Raw genomic sequence first — 25,986 nt, 5'->3', positions numbered from 1 at the left:
CAAAACATCAGCTATGCGGATTTCGGCTAAAGAGAATCTGATTATATCGGGCCCAAAGTCTCCACCCTCACAAAGCCAAAGCCCCCCCCCATGCGCAAAGCACTTGAATTGAAGCAGTTTAAGCACTGCCTTCGCCCAATCCTAAAACATCCAAATAACAAAAAAGCAGGACTTCTGCTGCTTGTCATCTCAAGCATCCCATTCAGCTCCAACTGATTCTTTGGTCTACACGCAGAATCTGCCTACAAGAGATTATACTGCTATTTTATGTTTGCAGAATTGTTTAGTAATGTAATTATGTTGCATAATAATGTCTGTAATCTTAATTTGAACATTTGTGTGTTTATTTTGTGTCTGAAAAAAACGACATAAAAGGTTTGGCAACCTACAGAAACATGTATTATAAATCATAACAGTGACATCACTGATCCATGCCCTGCTTTTTCACGCAAGTGTGCCAACAAGATCCGACCTGTGCAGGCTCAGATATGTTCATTTCACACGATCCTTTTCCGCCTAGTTCCAGCAACTATGATGGATCCGTAACCAGGCCAGGCTTGGTTTGGTTCGGCTCAGTAGTGTGGAAGCTCTCATTATGCCATGCTTAGATATTTGCTTGTTAGACCAGCAGTAACCACAAAAGTTCAACATCATCTGTTGGGAGAGTTAACATCTGCTCCTTCCTTGTTTAGGGTTCAAAAATTTGACTTCAGAACTTTTAATTTAAGAGGCAATCATTTCATCCAGACTTTTTACTTCTAGATTCATCTGGCCTGGCTCTTGCAAAACAAATACAAGCTAAACTAATTGCTGAGGATCCCCTACGGATGCATTAGGATTATAGTAGAGCATGACAGCGAAAAATCAAGCCGCTGCATCGAGCGGAAAGTCTCCATGAATCACGTTTTGTGTGGGGGGACAGGAAGCGGCGGTGGTAGTGGCGGATCAGTAATCAGTAATCATCGGGGAGGCAGTCCAAATGAATACTTCACCGGCAGCCGCCTCGTTCTCCATCATTAGGGCAAATTACAGGGCCACAATATACATCATTAAACCGGGCACAAACAATTTATTAAAAGGCAATTAAGGAGACAAGAGAATGTCACTTCTCCCTGTAGTATTAATAGGCAGTAAAACGGCAGAGGGTTAAGGCTAATGCTGAACTTCCAGTCAACCTGACTAATGGCCTCTAGTTGTTCCAAAAACACAAGATTACCCTTTGCCTAGCTACCCAAACTCCTTGCTCTGGCCAAATGTTTTGCCACGCCCACGGGCATTCGTTTCTTCTCTGCAATGAGTCTGGATCTGAGTAACTCCATGACAATTTCTAGAACGGAAAAAACATTCTAAACGTTCTGATTGGTCCCAGAAACCGATGGACTGAGCAAGAGCCAGAACACACATGTGTAAAGCCTATGGGTAAAGCAGAGGTTTGAAAATGTGTCAATGGCTTTGTTACTCCGATTGGTTAGAGATGATCCGATCACTGATTACTTTGTTTGGTACAACACCCCTCAATTTGACATCACCACAAACTACTTCAATCACGGCAACCTCAGACTGAAGTTCATAGCAAACAAAAGAGCAACGGGGAAAAAAATTCAGTTTGAGTCGTAAGGCAAGAAGACTCTACCCCTACACTTCAATATAGTTATTTCTGTTGAGTCACCGCTCATGATAAAGGCACCTCAGGGGAAAAAAGGGTTGTACATCAAACCTTTTTCATCTAAAGAAACTTGTCATTTTAGGGTTCGTTGTTGGGTGAAAAGGTTCTACCTGGATCCAAAAAGAATTATCCTACAGGGACAAGCCAGAGAACACTGTATGGCACCTTTCTATTTAAAGAGTGATCAAAACAAGGTGAGGTAATGTCAACACAACGTACACTATGAGCCATAAATGCAAGGCAGTCGAACCTGGCATTTCAATGGATATACAGTTGGGGATAAATACGAGGTCTCAGTCATCAACCTTCAGTTTATTTAAAATTAACGCACCCAGTTTCGTCGTAGTAGAGGTGCAACCTTTTTCAATACTTTAGAGCGGTTATTTCCCAGCGAGTCTTGATGACACCACACCTGACATTCACACTTAGTTAAGGGTACATTACTAAAGTTTTTACAAATGGCACAAAGTTTGACCACACACACACACATCCAAAACTAACTGGGAAAGGTCAATCACTGCAAAAATAGCAGGTCCACATAAATAAATGCCTTTAAATAAAAGTTGCATTACAATGTGGTGAAAATTGTGGTGACTTTGGTCAACTAGTGACCGGACAAAGGAGAGGAACTAGATTTGTGTAGCAGGATGACAGATTGTGTGTGTTTGTTGTACGAGTGTTAACATTAATATGTTTTTCAATAGTTTGCCTGTGCAGGTTACTTTAGTGATTTGAGTGTGACCAGACCACGTTCCCAAAGATAAAAGAAAATGTAATCCAACAAGCAGACATTCACATAACTGCCACTTAATAAAAAGGGAATTGAAAGATGGAGATAAGATTCTGTTTAAAATAAATATGGCTTTGCATATGTCAATCAAGATGACAGATCTGCATGGGTTTCTTCACTGGCAAATAAAGCTATAGTGAGGGACCTGGGATTTGCTAGTAACTTTGGTAGGAGGGCAGGAAGCAAAGCATTACAAATCACTGACACACATGGACACCACATTCAGTCATGAAAATAAGGCACAAAAATACTTAACATACTAGCTAGCATGTGCTCAAAATTAAACTTCAAGTTTTGCATAAAGGTAGATTCAGCTATACAAATGTCAGTAGCTGCATATCAGGCCGATATCCACAACAACAAAGATAGTGAAGCGAGAGGATAATCTACTCCGCAGTAGTTGCCCCTGAACTGTCACATTTCCAGGAGAGTGAAACGACCTCCCATGCACATGCGAAGATGCTCTGTATGGGAATGTGGGTGCTCACAAGTACAGCCTATTGTATAGCGTTTATTCCTCAATATCTTTGTTTCACACTGCTGCTCGTATCGGTGAGTCTCAGTTTAAAGGAAATGCTTCGTAGCATTGGAGATGTGCAATAATATACTACAAGATCAATAAATAATTAAGGATAGTGATATAATTTTACAATCATACAATTTGCACAATATTCAACATCAAATACACCCCAAAAATGTTTTGTCTCAGTATCAGTGCCAAATGTCAATTTTTCTGAACTCCCATAATTTTCGTTGTCTCAGAACAAACTGTGGCAGTGGAAATCAAACAGGACAAATGTTTCACTGAAAAATAATAATAAAACAAATTAAAACAATATGAACAAAATAAAAACCCTGAGATTTCAGATTCAGATGCAACATTGAGGTCACCCATTTTACAAAATGCGTCACAGCAGGGGCGGGACAGATGACAAGCAGCCACCAGATGTGTCAGTTACTAGGCTGACCAATGATGAAATCTAGCGGCTTTGGCAGCCGTGACCCTGATTTCAACCAGTTTTACTCTTAAGACTCTTTCTTGCATTCAGCAGCTTGACACGAGGAGACTGTGTTGAGGTGTGGGTGAGGTGTTCAGCTGATGCTCAGGGCACCACAACACAACACTCCTAACCGTTCAGTCCACATTACAATAGGCCTCAGTGCTCTCAGCCGTCAGGCCCATTCATTCTACCCACTGGAAATCCAGTACTACTCTACCCTGCTTGTCTAAATTAGCACCTCCCCCTGGTGTCCCTGTGTCAGGGTGGGGCTGAGTGAGGTCACTGGGTAAAGCTCTTCTTGATGGCCACATTGGGAAAGAGTCCGCAGAGCTCTTGGACGATGCGGGCGTCCACCTGCGAGCAGAAGGACACGTCCAGGAGGAGGAGCTTAGGACACGCCTGCAGCAGCTTCCTCAGGGAAGAGGAGCTTACCATCCGGGTGCCTGTCAATCAACAACACAAACATACCACATGAGGGAGCAACATTTATGTGACCACTCAGAAATACATAGATTAATCAGATAGGCAATTACAGACAAATAATAGTGAATACTGTGTTTTAAATGCTCCAAGTAAAATACTATATCAAATATCGGGTGTGAACATAAAATGACTTTATATATACTTGTGTGAGAGACCGAGAGAAAGAGAGATAGATTAAGAAAGAAAGGGGGAGGTAGTACCCACCCAGTATGTCGAGGTGCTGTAGTGCGGGGCAGTTGGCAGCCAGTTCCTCAATGTCCGAGTCGCACACGGTGCGGTTGGCGGTGAGGAAGAGCTTCCTCAGGCACGGCAGGTTGCGGGCCAGGTGCTGGAAGCAGCCCGAGCTGCTCTGCAGTGTGGAGCACCAGCCCAGGTCCAGCTCCTCCAGTAGTCTGCACCCTGCAGCCAGCTCGGCCAGGCCACGCTCTGTCAGGTTTCTGCAGCGCCACAAGTCCAGGGAGCGCAGTGAGCGGCAGCGGACAGCCAGCATGCTGGCCACCATGTCATAGTCATCTATCTGCAGGGAGAATAGGGGTGGTGACCTCAGAGCTGTTAGCTAACATAAAATGACTGAATCAATTGTCATGATTCTTGATTGTGGTTAGGAGTTAAGCTGATTCTAGAATGTCTATCTGGCGCAAGAGCAGGGTATGATAGTGAGTGCATTTGTGGGGGGCATCTTACCATCACACAGCTCCCCAGGTTGAGGTGTCTCAGCTCAATGCAGAACGTTAGGATGCTCAACATGGCTGTTTGCTGCAGCAACATAAACAAAGCAAGAGAGAGAGAAAATGTCACGAAGTTGAGTTAAGTTTCTATCAACTCACCCAAAATATGATGATTGCACCCCTTTTTGTACACACACAGTAAAATGAGACTGAGGAATGTGTGTCAAAGGTGTCACTTCAAAAATTACAATAACAGGTCTACCCATGTTATTCAATATCTCTCCAAGATGACTTGTTCTGGCAAACACACAACTCAACAGGATTAGGGTAGTATAACATTTCAAAACGTTAAAAAAACACATTTGCTTATCACCTATCCACCATTGCTCGACAGGGATAGAGGTGAGATTTCAATGTGGAACTGTCAACATGCCACCGAATGGCAATTGAGTGTGCGTGACGTGTACTTTAGCAGGCATCTCGAATGCGTACGCTTGTGTGTTTCGAGTGTGTGTGTTGTGGTCTCTTTTTATGCCTATAGACAGCCAGAGAACTATTTAATTATACCAGTGACAGCTTAATGACAGACATCAGGGCTGGATGACACATAGGACTGCAGACACACACACACACACAGCCTGCTCAGACTGCCTGCAGTAAACAACCTGAAAACCTACACCTCAACCACACTGCACTGGAAAAACTACGGTATGGTGTCGGCCTTAGGAAAAGGCTGAAACATGAGAACAACACTCAGAAATGCTCTGTAAGGTTTTGTAGCAAGCCTGGGCGAGAACAGTGACCCGAGCTCTGAGTTCATTACAAATGATGACAGCAGAGAATTAGTCCTACGTAAACCACAATGATGCCATCCACAGGTCATGCATCTAATAGGAAACCCAACTACCTCTTAACCCATACACCGCCAATATACCCATGTGCATTAGCCTAAAAATAAGGCATAACTTGTGTTAGAACATCATCTCAATATATGCTACTCAGCAAACACTTTTAACCAAAGTGACAATGCAGTGAGTGCATACATTTTTAGTATGTGATCTCTATGGGAAATGAATCCACAACCTTAGCGCCGGCATCATGCTTAAGTTATGGGTGCCCCAAGGTTCAATACTCGGCCCACTACTGTTTACAACCTATATAAATAACATCGGTAATGCTGTAAAATGCAGATGAAACAGTGTTCCATTGCGCCATCGGTTGGCCAAGCCTTTTCACACTTGAAGTCTGATTTTCACTGCGGAGGACACTATTGGATCTAAAGCTAGTACTAAATTCAAACAAAACACATGCTTTTTTTCTAGGTCCCATAACCCAGATTTAACGGAATTTGTAATTACTAGTATGAACAGTAGTCACAAATTGAGCGAGTTCCTTCCTACAAATATCTTGGTATCTGGCTTGATGACAAACTGTCATTTAAAAAACATGTCACTGAGCTGGTGAAGATGTTGAAGTTCAAGGTTGGTTTCTTTAACAGGAAAAAAAACTTTTGTTAATAGGAAGGAAATTGTCCAGGCCACTTTTATGTCTATTTTGGATAATGGGGATATTATCTATATGCATGCAGCAGCATCTACACTTAAACCAATAGATGCTGTTTCCCATTGTGCCCTTAGGTTTATTACTGGTGATGGTTATAGAACTCACCATTGTGTTTTGTATCAAAAAGTGGGTTGAGCCTCTTTGTATGTAAGGAGAGGGCAGCATTTCTTTGTGTTTATCTACAAAGCACTCATACAGAAACGTCGTATGTATCTATCATTAATTCAATTTAGACATACAAATGACCAAACCCGGTCTCAGGCTTGGATAACACTGGACGCCCCTCCGGTCTCCACACAGTTGGGTAAAGCTGCTTTTTGTTTTTTTGCACCCTTGTTTTTTAAAATATTTTTTATTTATTTCACCACGTAGGCCAGTTGAGAGCAAGTTCTCATTTACAACTGCGACCTGGCCAAGATAAAGCAAAGCAGTGCGACAAAAAACGACAACACAGTTACACATAAACAAAACGTACAGTCAATAACACGTGGAACAACTTACAGAGCTCTCTGAAATGAGATGTTCTGGTCGCCCCTTGGTTAGTTCAGAGTAATGATCGGAGACCTCTATGTTGATAAATGGGTCTGTTTTTCTTAATATGGTTTGTAATTTTGTATATTGTATGTGTTTGATGCATTTATGCAGGGTTCATCTGTAAAAGAGACCCTAGTGTCAGAATGACTTTCCTGTGAAAATAAATAAATAAAATGCTCTTGCCACATTCTTACCAATTGAGCCACATCGGACCGAAGGAGCAATAGCATCCCTGTTCTTAACAGCGCGCCTAATGTGACGGATTCAAATCTCTGTTCGAAATTTAGAACGAGTAGGAATCTAATAGCGACAACTAGGATGGTTGCTAATATGACTAGGACCGTTCCTTTGGCTTCTGGACAATCAAAGAAAGTTGATACGAAAACCAATAGAACTGGAGAGAAATGCTGTTTAAATGGCATGAAGTCTTCATGAAAGAATTGCCTCCACATTTCTATGGTTGGATTTTTGGTAGGCTACTTTGAAGCAGGGTAAGACTTTCCTCGTTACAGGGAAGTAAAACTTTCAGGTTTCAAACAATTGGCGCAACGGTCTAAGGCACTGCATCTCAGTGCTAGGGGCGTCACTACAGACCCTGGTTCGATTACAGGCTGTATCACAACCGGCCGTGATTGGGAGTCACATAGGGTGGAGCACAATTGGCCTAGCATCGTCCGGGTTAGGGTTTGGCTGGGGTAGACCGTCATTGTAAATAAGAATTTGTTCTTAACTAGTTAAATAAAAGGTTAAAAAAAAAATATAATAATAATACTGCCTCATGCTTACATTGCAAAGTGGTGTCTACCGTTGACCTGCCTGCCTACCGTTGACTATAGCCAATGCACTCGAATGGCAAATGGGAGGCTCTTTTTAATTACGAGTTGAGAAATACAAATTGGAACTCTTTTTAAATTGTGGCCATCAAAACAGTTAACAATTCTAAATGCAATCGTGTGCTATTTGTTACGCAATGACTGGGCTTATAAAAGGTTGTTTCACTCCAGTAGGCTACCAGCTTTTTGAGGAGCTGCTCTCGAGCTGTCTGACAGTTGATAGGCTATTCCGCTCCTCAGACTAGGCTCTGTATGACGTGCGTGTGTGATAAGTAAGATACATGATTATGGCTAACGAAAATACACACTTGCCAATTTAATTCCAGTAAATTATGCAAATTAACCTATAGACTGATAAGCATGACCGGTCAAATGCATTTTTGGTGGCTAACCGATTAGCATCCCTATTTAGCATACAGTGCCTTCAGAAAGTATTCACACCCCATTGCTTTTTTCACATTTTGTTGTGTTACAGCCTGAATTTAAAATGTATTGAATTGAGATTTTTTGTCACTGGTCTACACATAATACGCCATAATGTCAAAGTGGAATGTTTTTCAAAATGTTTACAAATTATAATTAAAAATGAAAAGCTGCAAGGTCTGGAGACAATAAGTATTCAACCCCTTTGTTTATGGCAAGACAAAATAAGTTCAGGAGTAAACATTTGCTTAACAAATCACAAATTGCATGGACCCACTCAGTGTGCAACAGTGTTTAACCCTTTGCTGTAGATTACTGAGAATTTTCAAGATAAAGCTCATTCTCACACATTTCAAACAAACAGACATAGCTCAAAAACAACGAACAAAATGACAATTACAAGTTAACTTAAAGAATAGGTTGTGCTCTTTAAAACTATGCCACCACATTCATGTCAATAGGAATAACACTCATTGCCTTCCATTGTGTAAAGACACTATCAAAAAAGGATTAACACTCAACACAACAAAAAAAACTAGTTTTAAAATTGCAGTACATTTGACTAAATTACTCACTTAAAAATGTACCAAGCACAACCCATACTTAAATATTATTATACATATGAATAAATCAAATTATCCAAAATGTGATCAGAGGACAATATTCAGAAACCTTTTCAAAACACACACACAAAGTAATCCATTTGATTGACAATGATTCTTACTTCTGTAACAATGTTGAAATGCAAACAACTATTCAGAGACTACAGTATTTCAAAATGTAGGTAACCTCGCTCAATAAGATTTAGTTCAGACCCGGGCTGACACAAAATGTAGAAATAGTAGCCTCCTTTGACAATTCAGTGAATGCAACAAGTATTAGATGGAGACGGAAAAAAGAGAATATACAAAACACAACAACTGTTCAGAGACAAAAGACTTGTAGGACAAATTCATATTTCACACTGTCACTTTAGTGTTTGCATTTAGCCTACAACATGGAACTTCTAGAAGCATGGCCCCATCCTGCTAAGTGGCATAGACCACGTAGGAGGTTTCTACATATCTCCCATTTTTGCACTGCGTCCTCTCTTGTGCCCTTCAAACTTCACCTGCTTTCAAATGAGTTGCAACTCGGTCGACACGCCCTGGTGCCACATTCGTCTCCCCTCTTCCTGCCACTGTAGCAATATCAAAGTTAATGCACAAGCAGCATTTCGAATGCCTTCAGGGACCAGCGCCTGTGTTTTCTGGGAAGGGGCCTTTACAGGATCCCCCATAAAATGTACGCTTAGGATGGCAATGTTGAGCATCCCCCAAAACACATACTTCCACCATTTTCTACCTGTGCGTCCAACATTGTAATAGCTCCTCAGTTGGTCAAGATGGTCAACCCCGCCAATGTTCTTGTTGTAATCCATTACAAGCTCTGGAACAGATAGAAGTTCCTACTACTTTTAAAAACAACTCCAAAACCCACGTCACTGTCACTTTAGGCCCAGGCTGTGTGGTACAAGGGTGAATGGTGGGACTTAAGGCAGACACGCCATGGAAGTGTAGGCTCCCCTCTCAGGTGTGCTCCCTCTCCCTCCACTCTTTGCTCCCTCCTCTTCACATCTCTATCCCTCCAATTATCTCTAACTCCTATTCCTCCCTGCCTTTTACTGCTGAGCCCTGACTCTCGACATCACTTCCTTCACTTTCACTGACCTAGAAGAACAGTAACAGAGGGAGAGGAGCAACAAATAGGCTACAATTGTAGTCAGGAACATAATCTCTCTCCCTGTCTTGCTCTTCCTTCCTCTATACACATACTATCTTCCTAATAAGGGGTTTCCATAATAAATTGTGTGATAAAGTTAGCTACACGCCTCCCATTCCACACATGCACGCACACACACTCTCGCTCTCCTCCAATCAACTCTTGCTTTCTTGCCTGACAGACTAACTAATTAACTAGCTGGCTATAGCAAGCAGTTTCCATATAATTACATTGGTAGAAACAAGACAAAACAAGCAACTAGTTAGTTGACGATATACAGCTAAACACTGCAACTATTTCCAAGAGACAGAGAGCAATCATTCGAGCTTGACCACTGGCACGGATGTGCTCGCCTGTACCAACCAAATTATGATTTACTAATCTGTGAGCTATTCCCCAAGTATCACAGCATCAAACATTGAAGACACCAATACCTCACAAAGAAGGGCACTTATTGGTAGATGGGTAAAAAAAGAAAAAAAGCAGACAGTGAATATCCCTTTGACCATGGTGAAGTTACTCATTACACTTTGGAATGTGTATCAATACACCCAGTCACTACAAAGATACAGGCGTCCTTCCTAACTCAGTTGCCGGAAAGGAAGGAAACCACGAGGCCAATGGTGACTTTAAATCAGTTAACGTTAGAGTTGAATGGCTGTGATAGGAGAAAACTGAGGATGGATCAACAACATTGTAGTTATGCCACAATACTAACCTAATTGACAGAGTGAAAAGAAGGAAGCCTGTACATAATAAATCTATTCCAAAACAAGCTTCCTGTTTGCAACAAGGCACTAATATAATACTGCAAAAAATGTGGCAAACCAATTAACTTTTTGTTCTGAATACAAAGTGTTGTGTTTGGGGCAAATCCAATACATTACTGAGTACCACTCTCCATATTTTCAAACATAGTGGTGGTATGCTAGTAATCATTAAGGACTGGGGAGTCTTTCAGGATAAAAAAACAAAACGGAGCTAAGCACAAGCAAAATCAGTGAAGACAGTGAATGTTCCTGAGTGGCCGAGTTACAGTTTTGACTTAAATCTACTTGAAAATATATGGCAAGACCTGAAAATGGTTGTCTAGCAATGATCAACAACCAATTTGACACAGCTTAAAGAATATTGTAAGGAACAATGGGCAAATGTTGCACAATACAGGTGTGGAAAGCGCTTAAATATTTACCCAGGAAGACTCTGGTGTAATCATACAGCTGTAATCATTGCCAAAGGTGCTTCTACAAAGTATTGACTCAGGGGTGTGAATACTTATGTAAATTAGATATTTCTGTATTTAATTGTCAATACATTTGCAAAAAGTTTTCACAGTCATTATGGGGCATTGTGTGTAGATGGGTGTTTTTTTATTTTTTATTTAATCAATTTTGAATTCAGGCTATAACACAACAAAATCTGGAATAAGTCAAGGGTTACTTTCAGAAGGCACTGTACCTCTATCTTTGTGCGGTAGAGCACTAGCCGGCGCAGTTGGGTGAGCTTGGAGATGTGTGTAAAGGCCTGGGGGTGGAGGCGGTCGCACGAGGACAGGTTGAGCTCCTGCAGCCCGGGACACGTCTGGGAGATGACCTCCAGACACGGTTCACTCAGGAAGTGACAACACGACAGCTCCAGACACACCAGGCTCCCGCCACATGCCTTCATGAAGCTGAGGGGGAGGAGGGGGAGGAAGTCAGACCTGTGTTGTGGCGTGGCAACACAATATTAACAGGGAAGTTCCGGATTTGACAACTTTATGTTACTTTCAGTCTCAAGTTTTATTAGTTGCATGTACGGGATACACATGGTATACACCGTCCAACTAAAAAATGCTTACTTGCAGGTTCCTTCTCGACAATGCAACACCAATAAATAATAAAAGGTAAGAATATGAACATAAAGTAAATGGCTCAGTAGAATAAAGATTTTAGCACAAGTAAAATACAGAAAGGTACAATTTATAGTCCAATATTTACACAGATGGTTCCTCACCCTGAAATCAACGGAAGTGATGGGCACACACATGCCACACTGAAGACAGAGACCAATGAACCACAAATGTCCAGATCCTCTAGCCCCCCCACCCCCATAACTCACCTGCTGAAGCCAGTGAGGGTGAGGGCTCCGCGGTTGCCGGTCCAGGAGAGGTTGAGTCTCTGGAGCAGGGTGCAGCGGCCCTGCAGGTGGCCCAGGGAGGTGTCACTGAGGCGAGCCCAGTATGGCTGCAAGCTCAGCTGGATGTACTGGAGGGGGTCACAGCAGTGCTGGTGGAGTAGCTTACAGGTCTGGGTCAGGCGACACAGGTCGGGCAGGGTCAGGTGCCTGACTATGAGCTGGATCAACTGCAGGGGGAAGAGGGAGGGAGGGAGAATTACAGAAAGAGAATAAGAGAGAAGGGAGGATGGTGGGAGAGGGGGTAGAGGGAGAGAGAAAGATAAATAATTGAGGAAGAGAGAGAGATAAGGAAAGCAAGAAAGAAAGCAAGAGAAATGTAAACAGAAGGGATGATGTCAGGCAGAGCAGATTAATATAAAAAAGTGTATGTGGCACACACACAAAGCAATATTCTTGTGGCAGTGAATCTGCTTGTTTGTCTAATATGGATGTGTGCTTCTCTCAGTAAGACAGAGGTAGAGAGAATAGATGTGTGTATGTGTGCAGTGAATAAACAATACACTGTGTGTTCAACAGGGTATCAGCAAGCAGATAATAGCTATATTGTATTTCACACACACACACACAGGTTGTGAGGAGTATGGCAGCGGTTTGGGGAGTAGTACTTAAAACCAAGAGAATAGCCAGTGTTTTTAAGCTTGTCTTAGAAAATATGACATGTCTTTATGACATGAAAATTACTAAGCATAATATCAAATATCTCCATGGGTCCAAGCCAGTATGTTTAGGTCTATGGGAGATATCTTTTGTCCAATTAAGTCCTCGCAAAGTGCAAAAACTGCCCAAGATATCCTAAGCATAAACATTTTCAGTAGATAGGACTACACTCAAAGCTGCAATATGTCACTTTTTGGGCGACCCGACTGAATTCACATTTAAAAAATCTATATCACGTTATAGATCTGTCATTCTCATTAAAAGCACGTCTAAGAAGCATTATATCTGTTCTATGTGTGCTATTTCTATGCTTCCATTAAGTTTCACTTCTGCATATTTTACTTTCAGTTTTGTACACCAGTTTCAAACAGCTGAATATACAATATTTTTGGTTATGGAAAATATTTTTCATAGCGGTTTAGATGGTACAATGATTCTCTAAACTATACTTGCTTGTTTTAGCCACATAAACTGAAATCAGGCGAACTATTCACATTTTTGCCACCAGGAAATGGCGGAGCGATTTCTGCATAGTCCATCTTTAAAACCAAAGCGAGAATTGTTTGGAAAACAGCATCTTGCAATTGTCCTGCAACTATTGCTGTTTCGTGGACAGAAAATGCATCCAGCAGCCATATACGAGTGTTGTAGTATATGTGAGTGTCTAATAGCGTATTCTCTCTACCTCGTAGGGCAGTTTATCGAAGTATCCATTCCCCAGGTTAATGTGCTTGCCATCCCCGGCCTGTCTGGAGGAGGCTCCCGGGTCAGACAGCTCCTCATCACTGTCACTCAGGTCACAGATGTCGATCCTGGGCATCTTATAAAGGGAGAGGATGGGCCTCTCTTTCTGGCCGCGCAGGACGACGGCGTCCAGCTCCGTGTAGTACTTTAGCAGGGAGCTGTTGACCTCCACGCGGATCAAGTTGGTGGGGAAGCTCAGCTGCTTGATGCCGGGGGAGAACTGCCTGGCCTGGGGGGTCAGCATCTTGGTGGGCTCCTCAGCCCACAACACCTCCCACCTGGGGACAGACAGAGGTACACCTCTCAGGAGGTACACACGCACTCACCACTCTTTAAATCTGAGACATTCACTTAGTGCAGTTTTCCCATACACATACTAAGCCTAGTCCTGAACGAATAAAACGTGCTCAATGGAGAATCTAACTGAAAGTCCTTCTTATTCCGAGACTAGGCTTAATCTGTGTCCGGGAAACCAGCCCATAGAGTACAAACCCGAATTCCGTTGTGGTCCTCTGTAGCTCAGTTATTAGAGCATGGCGGTTGCAACGCCAGGCATGGGTTAGAGTCCCAGGACTACCCATATGTAAAAATAACATTAAAAATGTGCACCCATGACTTTAAAAAAGGTCCAATGCAGCCGTTTTAATCTCAATATCAAATCATTTCTGGGTAACAATTAAGTACCTTACTGTGATTACTTTTGACCATTTTAATTGATAGCAAACAAAATAGCTTCATAGCAAAGAGCAGTTTCTCAAGCAATCATTTTTCTAGGACTGTCAGAGTGGGGAGGGGGAAACTGAAAACTAGCTGTTATTGGCAGAGAGGTTTGGAACTCTATCTTATTGGTCTATTAACTAATTAATAGAAAAAGTATATTCCACAATTGAGAGCATCTTGACTGGCTGCATCATTGACTGGCTGCATCATTGCTTGGTTTGACCCCTGCACCTCCCTCGATTGCATGGCACTACAGAGGGTAGTGCCATGCGACCCAAGCCATAGACTGTTCTCTCTGCTTCCACACGGAAACTGGTACCGGAGCAACAAGTATGACACCAACAGGCTCCTGAACAGCTTCTATCACCAAGCCATAAGACTGCTAAACAGATAACAAAATGGCTACATGGACTATCTGCATTGAACACACGCTAGTCTGTTACATATCCTGATGCCTAAAACTCGAATTAAACGGTGTCTCAAATAGTCGCCTGTCTCTTTTAATAGTCGGGTATCGGCACACATTTCAGCACATAAACGCCTGTTTCAAATAAACGCTGGGTCAAAATGAATTGTTTGAGGTTACCATGGACACAGCTTTGATATTCTTACGGTCATGTGCATTAAAAACATTCTTTAAAAATGCTGTCATCGTTGCTAGCCATGGCGCCACCAAAAAGAAAACACGGCTTGTGATTACCCTGTACCGCTCTCCATGGTGCTGAATGGCGAAATTGGGGTGTATGATAGGCAGCTTAGTCTTTGCAAGTCTGACCTGCGATAGATTTGTTATTATAATGGTCACAATAAACAATATGGTAGTCTTTTCAAAATTGTATTGAGCAAACGCTGTGTGCATTAAGGAAATAGACGACTGACTCAAATAGAAGCCTGTCTCATTATAATACGCACCGGTTGTGTTGAGAAATTGAAGTAAACGAACACCCTGGCTATTAACTTGAGTTTTACGGTATTATTTTTTTTTTACCCTTATTTTACCAGGTAAGTTGACTGAGAACACATTCTCATTTACAGCAACGACCTGGGGAATAGTTACAAGGGAGAGGAGGACGGATGAACGAGCCAATTGTAAGCTGGGGATGATTAGACGACCGTGATGGTATGTGGGCCAGATTGGGAATTTAGCCAGGACACCGGGGTGAACACCTCTACTCTTACGATAATTGTCATGGGATCTTTAGTGACCATAGAGTGTCAGGACACCCGTTTAACACCCCATTCGAAAGACCCCAATCACTGCCCTGGGGCATTGGGATCTTTTTTTTTTAGACCAGAGGAAAGGGTGCCTCCTACTGGCCCTCCAACACCACTTCCAGCAGCATCTGGTCTCCCATCCAGGGAACTACCTGGACCAACCCTGCTTAGCTTCAGAAGCAAGCCAGCAGTGGGATGCAGGGTGGTATATAGGGAAGGTGTGAAAGTGGCTATGGATGAAAAGCAGAGATTTTACAATAGAAGATTTGTCAAACTACATTTCTACAACCCGAGTCCCACACCACCACTGGTCCTTACCTGACGTCTGTGGGAGGGTTCTGAGAGAAGGGGTTGAGGGAGCAGGCCATGATCTGGACAATGGCCCCCGGGTGGTAGGTCTCCAGCACCTCCACAGCTGTGGGGTAGACGGGCTCCTCAAAGGCCAGCTCGATGTAGTCCTGGCTATGGAAGGCCTTGGGCGTGCGGCGGAAGGGCAGAGGCGCGCTGGCACACTGCTCCCACCACGTCCCGTAGGCCCTGAACACGGCCGTCTGGGTGAAGTCCCCAGAGCTGGGGTAGACGTTGGGCATGCCGGCCAGGTTCCACATGGTGTACGACATGCTGTTCTCACTGCCGTAGTGGGAGCTGAAGTCCAGCACCTCTATAGGATAGGATAAGGTTAGTCCATCTGATCCCAATCCACCAGACAAAAGCACACAAACACACATTTTGGGAGGAGCACAGTGTCAGCTCCAGTGCAGCACACCTGGAGCTATTTTAAGGGGTTGGACTAAGTGCCTTGCTCAAGGGCACAATAGCAGGTGAATGATCATACCTTTGGCATACTGTTCCACCTCCACGCTGATGGGCAGGGTGGCCCGCTGGCCTGACTCCACAGCCCGCCTGCTGGTCAGCGCCTCACCCCGAGTTCCGCTCCTGGACCGGCGCCGCAGACAGATATAGTAAAACATGCTCAGAAGGGTTAGCATAGGGAACAGTGGGTCAGGGGAGCAGTGGGCTGGGTGTGGCTTGTGGGAAGAGGCCCCAGAAGCCCGCCTGGCTCGGGAGGTCGTGCTCAACACAGTGCAGGCTACAGGCCCAGCCACATACAGGACCTGTGGGTTCGGGAAAGAAACAAAAAGACACACAAGGCAAGAGTTAGAAAAGCAAGACAGAAAAAGATTCCCCATTGATCTTCAAGAGTGCTAGTAGTAAAATCTTGGGCATATCCTTTCTTTTCTTCACAAATAAGCAAATGTATCTGTCTAAGGGATGGATCGAAGTCAACTTTATAGCTTGCTATTACAATAATAGATTTTATTAAAAACAATATATTTCTTGCTCATGATGTTATTGAGTTCTTGACCTCACAATAAGCCAGATTCAAGTAACTTACACTGTGGTTCTGAAACTTGAAGCATTGCGGCACAATCAATAATTGCATAATTCATTTCAATCTTCATTTGAACAAGAGGGCTGTGTGTTGGAGCCTATTTCTTCCTATTTAAGAAATAAAAGGTAGGCCTACCTGTTTGACAGACAGCATTAGGCTATAGGCTGATATGTCCATAGATTTGGTCGGTCAATTACTCCACCCACCGTGCACTTTTTAAATAGCCTACCTCCAAGTCAGTGAAGGGCTGTTCAGTTAAATCCAAGACTCAAATTGAGGGGGTATGAGAGGGTGCCATAAGCCTGCCTTTTATTAAAGAAAATGGCAAAAAGCAGAGGCCTACCCCTTGTCATCTTAAAACGGATCCAATTGTATAAAGTGATCAACAGTGCCTTCGGAAAGTACTTTTCCCACGTTGTTAGGTTACAGCCTAACATGCTGACCAGACCGGACACGTAGCATGCGCGATCGTTGCAAAATAAATGTTGAAATATATGTTATTCAATTATTGCACCCACACTGCTCGCGCGCACCAACGAGCGTCTGCGTTACCAAGGTCTAAAATAGAAGTCATTCCTATTTCTGACGCATTTCGCGCTGAAAGTCCTGCCTCTCCCATCTCCTCATTGGTTTATAGAAGCAAGTACCCACTTAAAGACGAACTGTTTTGCCGGTTGTCGTGGTAATACTATGAAAGTTTAGATGCGATCACCATATAAGTTCAACGATGAAAAAGCCTGGAAGGAGGAGAGATGACTAGAAACGATTCGGTTGGCCGTTTTAGGTGTGGATTAATTTGTTGGAGTAGAGGACCTTGTGCATTTCAGGTAAAATAACAACTCAATGTTTATATCCCAGGACAAATTAGCTAGCAACAGCAAGCTAACTAGCTAAATTGCCATACATGTTTAATGCTTTTCGACCTGTCCCCAAATTGATGTCATTGGTTTAGAGTTTGTTTTGATATTTGAACCTTCGTGTCGTGATCACGTTTGGTGTAGGGGGACAAAATAAATTTGCGCACGCGCGCAGCCGGTTTGGGTTCCGTGTTATTCTAAAATTGATTGGGGAAAAAACAATGACAAAGTAAAAAACAGGTTTTTACAAATTTTTGTTGATTAATAAAAAATAAAAAAAAACTGAAATATAACATTTACATAAATATTCAGACCCTTTACTCAGTACTTTGTTGAAGCACCTTTGGCAGCGATTACAGCCCAGAGTCTTCTTGGGTTTGACGCTACAAGCTTGGCACACCTGTATTTGGGGTTTCTCCCATTTCTTTTCTGCAGATCCTCTCAAGCTCTGTCAGGTTGGATGGGGATGCACAGCTATTTTCAGGGCTTCCAGAGATGTTCGATCGGGTTCAAGTCCGGGCTCTGGCTGGGCCACTCAAAGACATTCAGAGACTTGTCCCGAAGCCACTCCCGCATTGTCTTGGCTGTGTGCTTAGGGTCATTGTCCTGTTGGAAGGTAAACCTTCGCCCTAGTCTGAGGTCCCAAGCGCTCTGGAACAGGTTTTCATCAAGGAGCTCTCTGTACTTTGCTCCGCTCATCTTTGCCTCAATCCTGACTAGTCTCCCAGTCCCTGCCGCTGAAAAACATCCCCACAGCATGATAATGCCACCACCATGCTTCACAGTAGGGATGGTTCCAGGTTTCCTCCAGACATGATGCTTGGCATTCAGGCCAGAGTTCAATCTTGGTTTCATCAGACCAGACGATCTTGTTTCTCATGGTCAGCGTGTTTAGGTGCCTTTTGGTAAACTCAAAGCGGGCTGTCATGTGCCTTTTACTGAGGAGGGGCTTCCGTCTGGTCACAGGCCTGATCGGTGGAGTGCTGCAGAGATGGTTGTCCTTTTGGAAGGTTCTCCCATCTCCACAGAGGAACTCTGGAGTTCTGTCAGAGTGACCATCGGGTTCTTGGTCACCTCCCTGACCAAGGCCCTTCTCCCCCGATTGCTCAGTTTGGCTGGGCAGCCAGCTCTAGGAAGAGTCTTGGTGGTTCCAAACTTCTTTCATTTAAGAATGATGGAGGACACTGTGTTCTTGGGGACATTCAATGCTGCAGACATATTTTGGTACCCTTCCCCAGATCTGTGCCTCGACATAATCCTGTCTCTGGGCTCTACGGACAATTCCTTCGACCTTATGGCTTGGTTTTTGCTCTGACATGCACTGTCAACTGTGGGACCTTATATAGGCAGGTGTGTGCCCTTCCAAATCATGTCCAATCAATTGAATTTACCACAGGTGGACACCAATGAAGTTGTAGAAACATCTCAAGGAAGATCAATGGAAACATGATGCACCTGAGCTCAAAGGGTCTGATTAATACTGTAAATAAGGTATACATTGTGTTTTTATTACACTTCTAAAAACCTGTTTTTGCGTAGACATTATGGGGTATTGTGTATAGATTGCTGAGGATTTTAAAATTGTATCCATTTAAGAATAAGTGCTGTAATGTAACAAAATGTGGAAAAAGTGAAGGGGTATGAATAGTTTCCCGAGGGCACTGTATAACAGCGCTTTGGTCCGCAATGTTTTAAGCTAGAAACAAGCTGTAAAATACAGAGGAAAGACGTGACTCGGATGCATATGGGAATATCATTGATTAGTTGACATTCAGAGGCTGAGCTACAATCTTCTGCAGCCGAAGAAACAAAAACTAGACTTTACTTGGGAAGTAATCTAATTGTCACTATCAATTGATTAAGCTACTCACTTTTTGTACAATAAAATGTTTTAAACCCAGACAGCTTTTAGGGAAACACTTGTAACCTTCTCTCATTGGGTTAAGCCACGGAAGAAGAGTAGCCAGCAGTTAAAACGTACATTTTTATGCGTGGGTAGGCATACTGTCTGCGTAGGCCTAACTTTTGAAAGTACCAAGCTCAGATTCCTAATGACGTCTCAAATTGAATTATTAACAGGGACAGTTTCTTTGCAAACAAGACACACTGATTTGGCATGCAATTCCACGTCATTCTACGTAATTTTAATACCACACAAATTACAGAAACTGTCCCTGTTAATAATTAAATCTGAGGCGTCATTAGGAATCTGAGCTTGGTACTTTCAAAAGTTAGGCCTACCCAGACAGAGTATGCTTACCCACGCAGACAAATGTAAGCCAGCAAATACGATGGTAGATTCATCCAATGTTTTTACTATAAATGAGATCTTTCCACCCCTACTCTTCTCCACGGTGAACCCACAATCTTGTGGCCCGCAGCCCTGAGCACTATCAAAATTTCTGCATTGCCATGTAACGCTAACAGGACAAAAAGTCAAAGAAGTGAGGGCAAATGGTAGACATATTCTCTGCTATCCATATTGTTTTAATTATTATTTTGGGTATAGGGGAGGGTCACTTGTTTTCCCAAGCATTCAGGGAGGGTTTAGGTCAAATATATTTTGCTTGAGGGAGGGCCATCCATTTTCATTTCAGAGGTCAGACATTCACCATGTAACCCTTATAACATTTACTCCCTAAACTGACATTGTATCTTTTAGTCTACAAAAGTTTGAGTATTATTCTCTACCTTAGCAGTATGTATGTTTTTTGGTTTGCTGTCTGTTTCTTCACACCAAACAGATGTTTGCTACAGTACTGCTCTGCCACACAGTGGAGAGAATGGGCCAACTCTCCTTGATAACTAGTCCTGCTGATACCACTTTGGTTGGAGGTAAGTAGCAAATGGCTCAAGGAGAGGGATATACTACAAAGCAAGATCAATGAGTTAGCCAGCTAACTTGTCTATATATTCTGAAAAAAACTTAGTTTTTTAACATTTTTATTTTAAAGATGAGCTTGAAATAGGCATGGTCTGATTGACCCAACAACCAAAAACATATTTCTTAGTTTAGCTTTTCTAATGAACCAGCTAGCTGGCTTACTTATTGATTCTGTGGTCCTGTGTAGCCAGTTGGTAGAGCATGGTGCGTGCAACACCAGGACTGTGGGTTCCACGGGGACCAGTATGAAAAAATAAATAAAAATAAATCTGAAAATGTATGCACTCACTACTATAAATCACTCTGGATAAGAGTGTCTGCTAAATGACTAAAATGCTAAATGTAGTCTACCCCTCAGTTTTTGGTCAGAAGGCACACAAAACACTCCACAATGACATCACACCACTCATGTTATTATCGAAGTTTACACTGTGGTTTCAGTGTTACACAAAAACTCCTAGCCTAGGCTTACTGTTACATGTCTAAAATGAGGAAGAACTGCTGTCGTACTTCCTGCCTAACCATTCGGTTTTCCATTAACACAATCTTCCTCTTTGGTTAGGCCTAGGCAATATCAATATCATATAGCAATCATAAATTATAGCCTGCTCCACCACATGAATTTAGTCTCAAACCAACAGATTGGAAAGCAAGTTTCCTTGCAAAGATACTGGCAAAAAGATTAAAACATTTCAGCACCAGATAACACCTTCAAAGTCAAATTATTGTATTATTGATAAATAATACTTAATGTTGAGCTGAAACATCAAAGCTTTAGATGTGTCAAATGATCTTTCCTCTACGTGAGCCTACCCCCACCCTAGCCAATATTTGTAGATAGAATCCCTTTAGTTTCCACAAATTCTTGACATAGCTAACTAAGCTAACCCTACCCCAAACATCTGTCAACTAGCGACAGAACATGCCATTGCAGCAATGACAGATTTAGCTTGTTACGTCGTCGTTGTTGTTGTTGTTGTAACGTTAATTAGTTCTTGTGATGTACTATAGCTAGCTAATGATAAACCATGGAACACACATTAACGTTAATCACCCAGGAATGTGGCTAGGTTAGCTGTGATTATCTTGACATATGGTGGACCAAAAATAAACCAGTAAAAATAAATATAATTTCAGCTCAAATTGATGCAAATGCTCACTTAATCTAATATTTAGAAGACATGATAATATGACGTTTGTAACTGAAGAACATGTAAGTGGATATTGTAGCCAGGTAGCTAACGTTAGCGTTGGCTAGCATGATTTGTCCAGCTAGCAAACGACCAACTACTGTGGAAGACTCAATAATAAGAACAAATATAACAAGGTTTACATATGTACTTACGTTAACAGTAGATCAAATTAAGCATTCATATAGCAAGACTGTCTTTGTTCCATATCTGAGATTATTTTAGCAGAAATCCTAAAACGGCAGACTTTTGTTCTCGCTTCTGTTTACATCGAGTATTAATGCCTATGAAACAGAGCATTGTGGGAATTATAGTCTTTTGTACTGGAAATATATTTATTCTGGTTTTGTGTGTGTGATTATAATCAGGAATTGAAAAAAAGTGTGAATAAAACATTTGTCTGTCAGAATTGACTGAGAATGTAGTGGTGTGACATTTATCCTCTCCTGCCACAACCTGCCTCTGACCTCTCAAGGCAGAGGGACTGCATTGTTGTCTGTCCGTCACACACACACACACACACACACACACACACACACACACACACACACACACACACACACACACACACACACACACACACACACACACACACACAGATATATATATATGAATATATATATATGTATATATTCATATATATATATATATATATATATATGAGAGAGAGAGAGAGAGAGAGATTAATGGATGCTTATGGTCATGTCTTGGCTGGCATTTGCATAGATGAATGACTTGTCCATTCACTTTGTCTCTCTGGTGCATTGAGGTCCTATTGTCACCACAAAAGAGCAGTGGATCCCTACGGAACCCTCAGCAGCCAATCACAAGCCAAGCTCTCATTAGCAGGCGTCCTTTGTGGGTGAGGAGAGCCGATTAATTACCTTTGACTAACAGAGCTGCATTTCTCTCTTTCTCTCAATTTTAACCTTTTGTTTTTTTTGTAAAAAACACATTTTCATGAACATCAAAAACTTTTTTTTTTATCTTTGAAGCTTTGATTTCAATTCAATGACCAAATAGCCAAATATATTTGGCATCATAAATTAATTGACACGATTAGCATATTTTTCTTGTCAGACAAAAATTAGAAAGGAGAACAATTCAATGCGTTCAATTGTATTATATGTTAAAAAATGTAATAATTTCCTTTGATTATTTCTTATCCCTAGGATAGGCTTTGAGACTGCTGTGGTCATTGGACACTGGCTGAGGTACATTACCAAGACACTGGAACAGAGTAGAGTATCAGAGGAGAAGCTGGTGTCCATCCAGCTGCAGAGTTAACGAGAGAGCAGGGGGATGATTTGGAGCCAGCAGGCACCGGGGCTGCCAGTTCTGTGATTGACAGTCCAGGCCGCTCTCAGTTCCTCTAGGCATCACCGCCGCCTAGCCTGTCTACTGTCAGGCCTTTGTTCCGGCCCACTGTGCACACATGCATATACACATGGGTGACCACACACAAATGCAAATGACCACACACACATAGACACACACACAAAAAAAGTTACTTTCTGTCCCTGTGCTTTGCCCCAGCTGTCAGAAGCTTAGTTAAATAATGAATCTGCCCCTCTCTTGCCTCTGTGGAGAGGCTAAAGAGGGAGTCAGACTAACCTAATGTAAAATACTGGCTTGGTTAACGAGTACCACTTCCTTCCGATTCGGCCCATACCTGGCGCAAACTCGGGACCTCTGCCTTGCTAGCACATGTGATCACCCTCCTGAAGCGTCTTACCGGTCAGTGCCACACTTCAAGCTGGCTATTCGCTGGCGCAAGTGGGGACACTTCAAGCTGAGGAGTAAGTTTCACACATCCACATGCGCTACATTCACCCCTCAAACTTACTCAACAGCGACCCCAGCGTTGAGCCGAGCGCAGCTGGAGATTTGGGTCACGGCACCACTGTAGAGGACGTCACGCTGCTTGCTTAGTGAGTACTACCTCACGATTCGGCCCCACATTCGGCCCCACATTCTGGGGGGGGGGGGGGGGGTTGTCGGGGGAGGTTCTCTTCTGCACTGTTCAACCAATCCAGTAAATGTGGAGGAGGAGTTCAGAGGGAGTGTAGCCTTGTTAACGTCCAAAAGCGGAAGTCACATCACAGGCTTCCTTCCATTTCCCCTGGAAACCGACAGACAGTAGAGAGAGAAGCCGCTCTGCATAGTTATAGCCATGCTTAACTTCCCAGGCAGCCTTAGTCAAGCCACATGGGGTAACATCTCATGGGGTGCATAGAACATCCAGCCATGCCTAGTGCCCATCCCCCTCGACATTAGCATAGAATCTGACCAATGCCATGCCTTACCATAGAAATAGATAGGGTGCACTCAGTATGTTCACCAACCCTCATCGAAGTTGAATACAGAAAACAGACAATGGTAGACAATGTCATAATAGTTCTGATGTATTATTTCCATGTATATATTTGATTTTTCTCACGTCAAATAAGTCAGCGGTCAAACGTCCCAGTTATTAGAAACATGACTTCCAGGTGCCAGTATGTTTATTATTCACATGCATTTGATATCCCAACAGGTGTTAACAAATGTATGCTGCACATCACCCCAGCATGATGCTCGACTGAAGTCACATCACAGGCTGCTGCACAGGGTCTCCTCTACAAACACAGAGGGTAAAGAAAGGTGAAGAAAGACTGAGGTTGAAAAAGAGAGGAGGTAATGTGTAAGTGGGGGGGGGGGAAAGCAGTGAACGCAGTAAATAATAGAGGAGGATAGGTGTATACTGTATCAATATGAAGAATAGAAGAAAAGATGGAGGTAAAGTCAAGAAAGTGAGTCGAATGGCACAGAAACACAGCAAAAGACACACACACGCACCTGAAACCATACACCTATTGCGTTACAACCAAGGGCACAGGAGGCTTTCAGTCAGGTTGTAGGAGGAAATGCTAGGAAAAAACAAAAAGGACTGAAGAAGAAGAAGAGCATTCTTTGCATTTTTGAATCTGATATACAGTTGAAGTCGGAGGTTTACATACACTTAGGTTGGAATCATTAAAACTTGTTTTTCAACCACTCCACAAATTTCTTGTTAACAAACTACAGTTTTGGCAAGTCGGTGAGGACATCTACTTTGTGCATGACACAAGTAATTTTTCCAACAATTGTTTACAAACAGATTATTTCACTTATAATTCACTGTATCACAATTCCAGTGGGTCAGACGTTTACATACACTAAGTTGACTGTGCCTTTAAACAACTTAGAAAATTCCAGAAAATGATGTCATGGCTTTAGAAGCTTCTGATAGGCTAATTGACATCAACATTTTTACAAATTAATAAAAAATGTCTTGCGTCAACAAGTATTCAACCCCTTTTGTTATGGCAAGGCTAAGTAAGTTTAGGAGTAAAAATGTGCTTAATTCACATAATAAATTGCATGGACTCACTGTGTGCAAATAGTTAACATGATTTTTGAACGACTACCTCATCTCTGTACCCCACACAAGGTCCCTCAGTCGAGCAGTGAATTTCAAACACAGATTCTACCACAAAGACCAGGGAGGTTTTCCAATGCCTTGCAAAGAAGGGCACCTACAGTTGAAGTCAGAAGTTTACATACACTTAGGTTGGAGTCATTAAAATTATTTTTTCTTGTTAACAAACTATAATTTTGGCAAGTTGGTTAGGACATCTACTTTGTGCATGACACAAGTCGTTTTTCCAACAGTTGTATAGACATATTATTTCACTTATAATTAATTGTATCACAATTCCAGTGGGTCAGAAGTTTACATACACTAAGTTGACTGTGCCTTTAAACAGCTTGGAAAATTCCAGAAAATGATGTCATGGCTTTGGAAGCTTCTGATAGGCTAATTGACATCATTTGAGTCAATTGGAGGTGTACCTGTGGATGTATTTCAAGGCCTACCTTCAAACTCAGTGCCTCTTTGCTTGACATCATGGGAAAATCAAAAGAAATCAGCCAAGACCTCAGACAAAGAATTGTAGACCTCCACAAGTCTGGTTCATCCATGGGAGCAATTTCCAAACACCTGAAGGTACCACATTCATCTGTACAAACAATTGTACGCAAGTATAAACACCATGGGACAACGCAGCCGTCATACCGCTCAGGAAGGAGATGCATTCTGTCTCCTAGAGATGAACGTACTTTGGTGCGAAAAGTGCAAATCAATCCCAGAACAACAGCAAAGGACCTTGTGAAGATGCTGGTGGAAACAGGTACAGAAGTATCTATATCCACAGTAAAACAAGCCCGATATCGACATAACCTGAAAGGCCGCTCAGCAAGAAAGAAGCCACTGCTCCAAAACCGCTATAAAAAAGCCAGACTACGGTTTTCAACTACAAATGGGGACAAAGATCATACTTTATGGAGAAATGTCCTCTGGTCTGATGAAACAAAAATAGAACTGTTTGGCCATAATGACCATCGT

General features: G+C 42.4%; 1 protein-coding gene across 1 annotated transcript; it reads right to left on the bottom strand.

The window, feature by feature from the left end:
- Window positions 1–1,957: 1,957 nt before the first annotated feature.
- LOC139573985 (F-box/LRR-repeat protein 4-like) lies at window positions 1,958–21,853 on the bottom strand. Its single transcript, XM_071398031.1, has 9 exons — window positions 21,716–21,853; window positions 16,072–16,351; window positions 15,555–15,897; window positions 13,243–13,579; window positions 11,823–12,067; window positions 11,181–11,394; window positions 4,625–4,696; window positions 4,145–4,457; window positions 1,958–3,900 (listed from the first exon to the last, which is right to left on the bottom strand). The coding sequence occupies exons 2-9, from the start codon at window positions 16,223–16,225 to the stop codon at window positions 3,737–3,739; spliced, it is 1,842 nt and encodes a 613-aa protein (XP_071254132.1). The 5' UTR covers window positions 16,226–16,351; window positions 21,716–21,853; the 3' UTR covers window positions 1,958–3,736.
- Window positions 21,854–25,986: the final 4,133 nt, after the last annotated feature.

This window comes from Salvelinus alpinus, chromosome 4, assembly GCF_045679555.1.
Source record: "Salvelinus alpinus chromosome 4, SLU_Salpinus.1, whole genome shotgun sequence".
Classification (NCBI taxonomy): Eukaryota; Metazoa; Chordata; class Actinopteri; order Salmoniformes; family Salmonidae; genus Salvelinus; species Salvelinus alpinus.
Note: the sequence above shows the minus strand (reverse complement) of the source record. Positions and strands in the feature narration are given on the sequence as shown.